Raw genomic sequence first — 11,519 nt, 5'->3', positions numbered from 1 at the left:
CTTTTCTCCTTTTTCTTCATCAGACCCTCCCAGGCAGATTTCACACTGAATTCTCCATTTTTTTTCAACATCCACCAAGCTTAATCATTCATCCCCTCTGTTAACTCTGGCTTAACAGTATCTACTATACATTTTGTTATCTCTTCTGACAAATTATTCAGAAGCTTATGTTTATCCCAACTTCCATTATGAATGAACTTTTTGACCTCTATTTCTTCTTCCTCAGCATTGTCCTCCTCTATATAGTATAAAGCCCCTTGCTTTGTCCAATTGTCATACCAGAAACTTGAGGAACCATCTTTGATTTGCCACCAAATATTATGTTCCACCTCTTTCCTAATCTGCACCATCTTCCTCCAAATATGAGAACCCCCTAAGCTTTTGGCCATTATAGGATGGCTTTCTTGCAGTATTTGTTCCACATAAATGCACTCCAAAGTGAGTTTGCAGATACCCTGAACTTCCACCATAGTTTTGCAAAAAGTGCATTGGATAGGTCATGCAGTGATCTGAAACCCAAACCACCCTCTTCTTTTGGACTGCATAAGTCCTCCCATGTTACCCAATGCTTACTCCTTGTACCTGCAATGTTACTCCAAAAAAACTTTGCAAATATCATGTGTAACTGTTTAATAATCCCTTTAGGTGGATTCATTGTAGTTAAGAGATATACATGCATTGATTGGAGCACATGAGCTATCAAGATGTATCTTCCCCCTAATGAAAGTAATTTGTTCTGCCACAGTAATATTCTCTTTCTTACTTTCTTCAGCAGCTCTTCAAAATGATATGTTCTTCTTCTCCCATAAAATATAGGACATCCCAAATAGGTGAAAGGAAAAGTTCTCTGACCTATTCCTGTCACTTTCCTAATTCTTGAGCAGTCTGCAATGGGCACTTTCTCATGAAGATATAAGAAACTTTTAGATAAATTAATCAGTTGACCAGAAACATATTCATAGTCACTTAGCACCTTCATCATCTTGTTTATAGATTTGTGATGTCCAGAACAGAATAAAATGGTGTCATCAGCATATGGCAGATGGTTTATCTCCGGGCTCCACTTGGGCATACCATATCCTTTGTAAACAGGTTCCTCATGCAGTTTATTCAAACCCCTTGATAGAACTTCTGCAGCAATGATGGACAAAGTGGGAGACAATTGATCTCCTTGTTTCAATCCCCTGGAGGATTTGAAAAACCATTGTTTTTGCCCATTAATCAATATATATAGAATACCAATTATTAATTAATAGCCTCTAGACCATATCAATCACTCTTTCCCCGAAACCAAATTTTCTCAACACTTTTGTTAGAAACACCCAAGATACCCTATCATATGCTTTAGCCATATCCAACTTCACTACAATATTATGCAACTTGTTTCTTCTGTTTATGTCCCTAACAATTTCCTGAGCTAACAACATATTCTCAAAGATGCTTCTACCTTTAACAAACCCAGCCTGATTGTTTGAAATAATCTTGGGGAAAATTGGGACAATTCTTTCATGAAGCATTCTAGAGATTATTTTATTAGAAAAGGTACTTAGTCTAATTGGCCTTAAATCTGAAAAAGTCACCACTTTTTTCTTTTTTGGGTATAAGCACCAAATTAGTGTGAGTAACATACTTTGGCAACTCTTGTCCAGCAAAGAATGCCTACACCATTCTAGTGATATCATTGCCTATGATGTCCCAACATTTCTGAAAAAACAACCCAGAGAAGCCATCAGGTCCACTAGTGTTATCTCCATTTAAAGCATCCACCACTACCTTTACTTCATCTTCTGTTGGTGGTTTACTGATTTTGTCATTCTTCTCCCGTGTGATCAAAGAAGGAATATTCTCCAGCATGTTATAATCTCTGTATCCCCTCTCCTCAGTGAATTGCTTCTTAAAAACTTTGACAGCTTTTTCCCCAATTCTCTGTGTACTATTAATGATATCTCCTTGATCAGTGTATATCTCTTCTAAATTCATCCTCCTTCTTCTGCCTTTCACATAAGAGTGGAAGAATTTAGTATTTCTATCCCCCTCCTTGAACCAACTCAATCCTGATTTCTGCTTCCAATATTCTTCCTCAAGATTCAAGAATCTAATAAGTTTTGCCTCTGTCTTCTTCAATTCTGCCCTTGAATTTTCATCAGGCCTAACCTCCAGTTGAGCTTCTTTTGCCTGAATAACATCCTCTAATGTAGCAATTTGCTGGAAAATATTCTCATATTCTTTTTTGCTCCATTCTTCCAAAGCAACCTTTACTTTTTTCATCTTTGTCTGTACTTCTGTAAATTGAGACCCTACAAAATCAATCTTCCAATTATCCTCTACAATTTTCTTGAAATCTTTGTGTTTTGTCCAGAAATTCAAAAATTTGAAAGGTTTAATTAGTGGTTCACTTTCTGTGTTGCATTTAACCAGTAAAGGTGCATGATCTGACCCTTGTCTCAGTAGATGTGCTACTTCTGAAGCTGAGAGTAGCTCAAAAAACTTTTGATTGCCCATTACTCTGTCCAATCTTTCAAATATGCAAGCCTTCCATATTCTTCCATTCCACCATGTATATTTACTTCATGTGAACTTTAACTCTTCAAGGGCACAACTATTCAAACATTGCTCAAAATCAATAGTCTCTAAATTTGACACTGGTAACCCCCCCAACTTTTCCTCTTCATTTCGTATCACATTAAAATCCCCACTTACCACCCAAGGCAAGTGATTGCCTTCAACAACATTCTCCAAATCTTCCCATAATTCAAGTCTTTCTATTACACTGCACCTAACATAAATTGTTGTCATTAGTATCTGCTTTTAACTGCCAGTGTGAGTAAATCTCATAGTAATTTGTTGGATAGTGTCTGATATGATGTGTCCCTCCCACTCTTCATGCCAGAATATCCATATTTTTTAAGAACAGTTAACTAGGGCATTTCTTAGTCTTATTCTCCTCCTGTAACTCTCTACTTCTGATGGATTTTGAAATGGATCAAAGAGAGCAATATATGAAAAGTGATGTCTTCTGTTAAGATCTAGCAATCTCTCAAAAGCATTTTGAGTATTCACTAATCTTATATTCCAATATATGATGTTGTCTATCATAGATCACTAGATGTTTGTCTCTCCCTACTACTCCTTGTTTGTACCTATAAAGGTACTGTAATCCCTGGTTTTGCTCTTCTTAGTCCACTTCTCAGTTTGTCCAGCTGTCTGGGTGACAAATCACCCTTTTTGCCAATGCTTTTAATGTTTTCCTCCATTTCTTCATCCTCCTCCTTGTTCCTTATAACACTAATTTCCTCTGCATTTAGATCTTCTGGCATCTCATTCGTGTCTGCTACTGATTGAACTTCTTTGAAAGGAGTTAAAATCCATGCCACTGGTTCACCAGTTGGATTTATGCTTATACCCCCCTGCACTTCCACCAACTCTTCATGTGAATTCTTTATTTTATTAGTACTCTGAACATTTTTCCCTGCTTTTTGTTCATTGGTTTTGCTCCATTGCTCCCCATTGCTTTTTTCCCCACTTCTCCTTACTAATGATCTAACTTGTTCATAGGTGTTTTGATTTGAATCTTTCTAGTTGTTGTCTGTTTGTGATTGTTCTGATTGCATCTCTCTCTACTTCTTCCCCTTTATCTTTTTCCTGCCTGACATTGTCCTTTTTTTTTGTGTTTGCTTCACTTTGTCCTTCTTCCACATCTAGTGCAGTAAGTTAGTTCACAGTAGTCACAACACCTTCCTCTTGTGGCCTAATTTTTTTGTTCCACTGTTGTGTCACCCCTGTCCTTTTTTGTTGTACTCCCCTACCAAATCCATTTTTCAACCTATGCTCTTTGAATATCTGTTCATCATCATTCTGCTGGCCCTTGATGTCTATTTATTTTCTTTTATCATCTTATCTTCCCCCCTCAAGCACTTTGTCTTTATTATCTTTGTCCTCCTTGGGATATAATTCTGGATGCAAAATATAATAAGCCTTTTCATCATGTCCTTGCAATTTGCAAGTTGTACAATATTTAGGAATATAATCATATTTTATTGGCAAAAGTACTCATTACCCCCCTGAATTTGAAGCTTTTTATACGATGTACACCTTAACTAAATTCCATTTTAATTACCCCCTTGAACTTGTTTATTCCTCCGTCGCGTACACATTTATTGTCCGACCACTCCAATCGTGTCTACACGCGCATGACACCTAGATAAATATTAGCCACCTGGATAAATTTTAGCCACCTAGATAATTAAATGTCAAACTTTGTCACCTAGATTAAAACTTCCGGACTAATCTCTAAACCTCTCACTAAGCTCTAACTTTTGGTAAGAAGTGTAATCGACGGACGAACTTTTGGCTCTCTAAGAAGTGTAATCGACGGAGTAAAGGATAGATTTCGCGGATCTCTTTCTGGATTTGGGTTAGTTGCAGTTCTTAGATGTGAAGGCTTGCTCGATTTCGTGAAGTGTTTGGTCGATTGATCGATTTTCTTTCGATCTTGTCTGAAATTGTTACCAAGTAAGTGATTATCCACTTTTGTGATGTGTTATTGTTTGTTTCATTTATATTTTGCCCTATTTTTCGTTTAAAATTTTGCCGTAATTTGACTAGGGTTTCGCCATAGTTTCCGATTAGGGATTTTATAGTTTTCAACTAGAATTTTCACTTAATGAATGTATTATTATGAAGTCGTTCAGCTTATGCATGCATGAGTATTAGGGTTTCTGGTAATTAGTTCAAAAAATTAGGGTTTTTTAGTAAAATTAAGATTCTATGGTTTTTATTTCAATATTCTATTTTGGTATTGTTAAATGGTGGGGTATATTGTAATTTCCTTATGTATATTTGTATGATGTTGAGTAATATGGCTACTAAGTACCAATTATGTTTTTGTATTGTTTATTATAATTTCCTTGTATAATTGTATGCTTATGAGTTAAATTTGGTTTTGTTGCTTCTGCTTTGGTGTTATTGTATATTTTTTAGTGTTGTTGGTTCTGTTTTGATGTTGTTGCCTCTGTTTTGGTGTTATTGTATGTTTTTTGGTGTTGTTGCCTCTATCTTGTTGTTGTTGCCTATATTGAATGTTATTGGTGGTTATAGGTTGACACTATGGCTACTAAGTACCTCAATTTAAGGTTCAAATTTGGGGGTATCTTGGTGAGTGAGGTAGGTCCAATATATGTTGGGGGTAGGACTGAATATGTAGAGAATGTGGATGAAGATCATTTGTCAATTCCTGAACTTGCAGATTATGCTAAGTCTTTTGGGATTAGTAAGTTGGGGAAAACTTATGCTAAGTCTCTATGGGGTGATCTGGTGGAATTAAAAAATGACATGGACATTTGTAACATTGCATTATTTATGCATGATGGGGACACAATAGATATTTATGTGTGTGATGACACTATTTTAGAGGATGTGGGTCCCAGTGAAGGTCAAATTAGTCAATTTGTAAGTCAAGTGGTTGAGTCTTTTAATGCACATGGGGAATTTGATGGTTCTTTAACTGTACAGCCAAAAAAATCAAATCTAGGGTTAGGTTCCTCTTCTTCCTTTCCATCTAGTGAAAGAGTTGAGAATGATGGGGTTGCAAGGGTCCAATAAGAAACTGATACTGAAGAAGAAGGTGAACCTACTGTCCAATAAGGAACTGAACCTTCTATTCAAAAAGAAGTTGAACCAAGTGCCCAAGAAAATGCAGAGGAAGACATAGACAGTGATTTTATTTATTCTGACCAGTCTATTGACTATGGAAGTGATGTGCATGAGGAGTTGAGGATTGTTAAGGAAGATGTGAGAAAGTTTAAAGAAAGTAAGAGGAGAAAGAAGAGGGAAAAAACAAAAGGGTTTTTAGGTGAAGTTGGACTTGATGAAGGGTATGAGGATATTAAAAAAGGCAAAAAAAATTTCAAGGGTAAGCTAATAGAAGATGAGCCATACTATGACAGTTCTGATTGTGATAGTTTTCAAAGTGATGAAGAAGAACCTGTTTCTGATGATGAACTTGAATGAGGGAGTTTAAGGGGAAGAAAGAAGAGTAATAGAGTGATATATGATTCTACTTGTGATGTTGTAATATGGCAATGTTGTTTGGTATTTGAAAGTGTAAAGGAATTTAGAGAGGCAGTTACAAAATATGCTATAAAAAAAATGAGTTGAGTTAGACAAGTATGTGAATGAGAGTACTAGAGTAAGAGTCAAGTGTAAAAGTGGTTGTCCATGGCTGTTGTATGCAAGCAAGGAAGGGAGGAGTGAGAACTTCAATATCAAGACATACAACCCAAGGCACAGATGTACCAGGACCAATAATATTTTGTGTAATTCAAAAATTTTATGTAAGTATCTGAAAGATAGGATTATTTCTCAGCCTAGTATAAAAGGGTGGGAAATACAAGATTTGGTGAGGAAAGAGTTGAATGTTCATGTAGGCAAGGCAGTTTGCTTAAAAACAAGAAAAATTATTTTAAAGGAAATTATGGGGGATCATGTGGCAGAATTTAACAAAATCCTAGACTACAGGGATGTGTTACTCCAAACAAATCCTAATAACACTTGTGTTGTGAAGCTTAAAGATTCAGAATCAGAAAATGGGATGAAACAGTTTCACTCATTTTATATATGTTTTGATGCTATGAAAAATGGTTTCCAACAAGGATGCAGAAGATGTATAGGGGTAGATGGGTGTTTTCTAAAAGGAATTTGTAAGGGTCAACTTTTGGTAGCTGTTGCTAAGGATGCAAACAACCAAATGTATCCAATAGCATGGGCAGTAATTGGTACTGAAAACAAGTAGACATGGAAATGGTTCATGACCATTCTGCAAAATGATCTTAATCTAGGAAATGGTTCCCAGCTCACTATCATTAGTGATATGCAAAAGGTAATTGAATTTCTTTTTTTTTATCTTTAATTTAATTTGATCAAAATTTAACTATCTTTCTTATTTTGCTTTGCAACTACAAGGACTAATAGCTGTTGTAGATGAACTATTTCCAGAATGTGTGCTAGACACATATTAGCAAATTGGTCACAAAACTTCAGAGGCATAGAGAGAAGGAAGAAATTTTGGGCTTGTGCTAGATCAACATTTGAGGCACAATTTAAGTACAATATAAATGTACTATCTAAGTTGGGAAAAGGTATAGTTGAAGCCCTTATCAAATATAATAAGGAGAAATGGTGCAAAGCTTTTTTCTAAAAATTTTCAAAATGTGATAGTATAGATAACAACATGGCAGAGAGTTTCAATGCTTGGATCTTGGGACCTAGGAACAAGACTATTGTAACTATGTTGGAAGAAATTAGAGTTAAGGTGATGAGTAGGGTGAGTAAGTCAAGAGCATTTGCTGAAATATGGACAGATGGAATATCTCCAATGGCAATGATGGTATTCAATACCAATGTAACAAGATCAATGCAGTGCAACATTGAATGGAATGGTGATGATGGATTTGAAGTGTTAGAAGGGGTATATAAGCATACTGTGAACTTGGGTCAACAGAAATGTAGTTGCAGATCTTGGGAATTAAAAGGTATCCCATGTGCACATGGTATAGCAGCAATGAACCACTTGAACATGGATGCATCACAAGCAATTTCAAGCTGGTATAGAAAAGAGACATATCTGAAAACATATTCTCATTTCATTCAACCAGTCTCAAACATGGAAATGTGGCCTGAAAGCAGAAACCCAATGGTTGAACCACCTGAGGCAAGGCAAATGTCTGGTAGGCCACCAGAGAACAGAAGGAGAGAAATTGGTGAAGTGAGAAAAGCTGGGAAATTGCCAAGAATGGGGACAGTAATGACATGTTCAATTTGCAAAGGAGCAAATCATAATAAGAGAAATTGTCCAAAAAATCCTAAACCTAAGTCTACACCAACACCCACTCAAGAGGTACATTCACATTAATTTACTTTTATAAATTAGATTAGGTTACTTATTAATTTAATCTCTTGTTGTACTCTTTTTCTACTCATATTAGTCCACCACTGGAAAAAAGAGGGGTAGAGGTCAATATGAAAGAGTAAGCAGCAACAAGACTGGTACAAGAAGAGGGGCAGGAAGTGGTTACAAGAAGAGGCCTAAAGTGGTTGGACAAGGTGTACTTGTTGCAGATACTGGATATACATGTATTAATGTAAGTGTCTTATAAAACTGTCAAAATTATATTTTTAAATGTGAGACCCAAAATAACTATGTTGTTAATAATGCAGCAAGGATTGTCTAGCAGTATGAGGGTTAATACTGGTGTGGTGAGTTCTGCGCATGTGACAGGTGATATTGGTTTTAAACCTACCAAGGGACTGAAGTGGAAAGGCAAACAGGCCATGACTCAAAGAGAACTTCAAGTCCAAAGTGTTATGCGTCATATTCAAACCAGATCAAAAGTTGTTGGAGTTCAAACAAGGGCACAAGCCAAGGGAAAATCACCCTCAAAGAAAACTTCTTAGTTGTGTGGTTGTATTTTGTGCTTGTGTGGTTGTTCAATCAAACTTAAAGTAGTGTCTATTTTGTGTTTTGGTGCTTGTGTGGTTGTTCAACCAAACTTAAAGTAGTGACTGTTTTTTGTTTTTGTGGTTAACTTAAGTTATTGTGGTTGTTGGTTGAAACAATGAAACACTATGATGTTTGTGTTTGATGATCAAGAAAACACTAGTTATGTTATGCCTTTATGTTATTATTTCGTGTACTGTAGTTTTATGAAAAAAGGACAAGTCAATTGAACATACACAAAGATATATTTATATATATAGCTTTAATCAGTAGAAACATACATCACTAAAACACCAAACCAAACTAATCCACAAAATGAGAATCCTAGAACCAAAGACCTTGCGTTAATAACAATTGCATTCACAAAAAAAAATTCAACGACACACTAAATAAAAGAACAATATCACATTACATATCAAACTAATGCCCAAAATCAGTTTCAACATCTTTCTACATTTCATCTGTTTTTCTTGTTTGTTGGTCTTCTTCAACAGACCCAAAATCACAGTATTCGCCTGGTTAGGAAATTCTGGATCATACCAATCGAAAAACATACAAGGATTTCGAAATGAGGACTGCATTTCATAAAATCAAAGTTAAAAAAATTACATAATACGAACTTGGCAAATAAAAAGCAAAAAAATATGAAACAATACATACCCCATAGTGTCTACAACCGAGAAATCTACGTCTGGGATTGTCATTTGTCCATGAAATTTTCAGAATTGGAGGAGTCCCACATAAGCAAACAAGTCTCCTATTATAATTCATGAATTTAGCAAGAGCAATTAAAACAAAAAAGACAGAAAAATTCTGAAATTTGAAAAGGAAGAAGGGATTAGGGAGAATAAATAGTTAGAGAATAGAGAGAGAGAAATCTTTAAAATATGCCAAATATTAAAGAAAAATGGCTCTTTTACGTTTTTTACCGTTGTACCTTTATGATGTGGCAAAAAATCACTTCCTCACGTGCCTAGTAGAGTGTGTTGTCAATTTCTACGCCATGTGGACGAAAAAGGTGCACGCGACAGAGGAATAAACAAGTTCGGGGGGGGGGGGGGGGGGGTAATTAAAACAAAATTTAGTTTAGATGTACACCATATAAAAAGCTTCAAGTTCAGGGGGGTAGTGAGTACTTCTGCCTATTTTATTCTAATCCATTTCTCAACTACTTCTTCTGTACTTTGTTTCCTTACCCCTATCTTGATCCTTTTAGGAAAATCACTTAATAAATCCACTTTCACCTTTACTTTTGCACAATTGGGTCTTGATTGGTTCTTCGTGGCCATATCTACTTGCAAAGGCTTACCCACGGCTGATGCCAATGAAAAAATAGCTTCTTTGACAAAAAAATTTGGGGGTAACTCTAGGAAAGAGATCCAAGCTATGGTTGTTGTAGTTTCTTCCTCTGGGTCAAAAAGTGGCTCCCACTTTAGTGTTCTCATTGGGTAGGACCACCCCCTCTGAGTGATGTAAAAAATTGGCTTTGACAGTAAGTTTACGTAGTCCTCTAGTAGAGAGGCCCTTATCAGCACATATCTATTGCTCAATAAACCAATTTTACATTCTCCTTTCAAGTTACATTGTTTGGGAATTAACGATTTGAGTTCTTGAATCTCCGGCCATCCATATGAAAATTTTCCAAGTATGGCATATTGTAGGCTCTCCTTAATTATCATTTGTTCTACTTCCTCCTCCTCCCAAATAACTCTTGGTTCTCCATGCAAATATGTAACATGTTTTAACGTTAAAGGGATTGATGGTGTTGACTTCATGATATCTGGGCGTAAGGCTCCCAGAAAATTCAAAGCAGATTGTGGTTGGGACTGGTTGGTATGCGGTGCAACCTCCCCCGATGGAGGTTGTCCGACCGGCATGGCAGCCATGCCACCGGAAGCTATAGTCAAAGGTCGGTTAAAATATCAGTGTTGCTAGGGTTTTTTTGAGTTTTTCACTATATGTGAATTTTAAATTTACTGTTTTGAAATAAAAAAATTTAAAATAATAAAAAAAAGAAAACTGAAAATTTTGGTAAGTACGTTAGGGATCCTATTTTTGTGGGAAATTATCAAATGTTTTATACTAAATATTTAAGATAATATTCCACAACTACTCCTTTGTAGTAAACAGAATGCAAATTGCTTACACTAATTCCTTAAGCATAAAAATAAATTAATAGCAAGTATCGGACTTATTTTATAAAAAATGCAAATTTTTTTTATAGAATAAAATTATTTATTTCATACTTTTATGTAGATTGTTGTCACATTTAAATTTTTTTCTTTAGTTTTAAAATTTTCAAATACAAAATATTTTATCAAATTAGTTACTACTAATTAAATATGAAATTTACTAAGATTATATAATAAAAAAGATTTAAAATAGGGTAATGCGGTTACAAAACGAAAAAAATGAATTTTAAATTATTAAAATAAAATAAAATGAATTAAGGTTAAGAAATAAAAATATAAGACAATTAGAAAATCACCATAACTCACCCACTTCCCCTATTCCCTCTCTCAGGGCAGTTTTTTTTTCCTTCCCTTTCTCCACTGATATACGTTTTAAAGCAATTTGTTCATTCGTAGACAATGTTTCCACGCCAATAATATGCTTACACTCTTTTTACTCATTGATTTCAATGCGTATTTTGTTTTTTATTTGAAAAATTCAAGAATTGGCAATTAGTGATTGATTTTGTATTTTGTATTAACTTGATTTATTTTTTACCTGATTTTATCAAAGGTAAAGAATGATAGGGAAAATCGCAAAATCAAGTGCTCAGCCATTTTTTGTTGAGAACGCTAAAGAACTTTTCAAATTTTTTCTCTTTGATTGCGATGGTAAGAGAAAAATCACTTTGTATTATTACTTTTCATATCATGTAGTTTCGTGTAAGATTTTTTCTTCTTTTTCTATTTGAACATGTTTGAAGCAAATTTTATCGAATAGTAATAAGGTAAAAATTTATAAGTTTCTATTTATTGAGGCAAATTTATGTTGTTATGGTTGTTGCATTTAGCGT

At 35.0% G+C, this 11,519-nt stretch overlaps 1 protein-coding gene across 1 annotated transcript; it reads right to left on the bottom strand.

The window, feature by feature from the left end:
- Positions 1-388: 388 nt before the first annotated feature.
- LOC125831476 (uncharacterized) lies at positions 389-2,502 on the bottom strand. The gene is made up of 3 exons (XM_049510658.1): positions 1,718-2,502; positions 853-1,184; positions 389-582 (listed from the first exon to the last, which is right to left on the bottom strand). The coding sequence occupies exons 1-3, from the start codon at positions 2,500-2,502 to the stop codon at positions 389-391; spliced, it is 1,311 nt and encodes a 436-aa protein (XP_049366615.1).
- Positions 2,503-11,519: the final 9,017 nt, after the last annotated feature.

The sequence above is a fragment of the Solanum verrucosum genome, unplaced genomic scaffold, assembly GCF_900185275.1.
Source record: "Solanum verrucosum unplaced genomic scaffold, falcon-dt-bn FXZP01000049.1, whole genome shotgun sequence".
NCBI lineage: Eukaryota > Viridiplantae > Streptophyta > Magnoliopsida > Solanales > Solanaceae > Solanum > Solanum verrucosum.
This window is presented reverse-complemented; position numbering and strand designations above follow the sequence as displayed.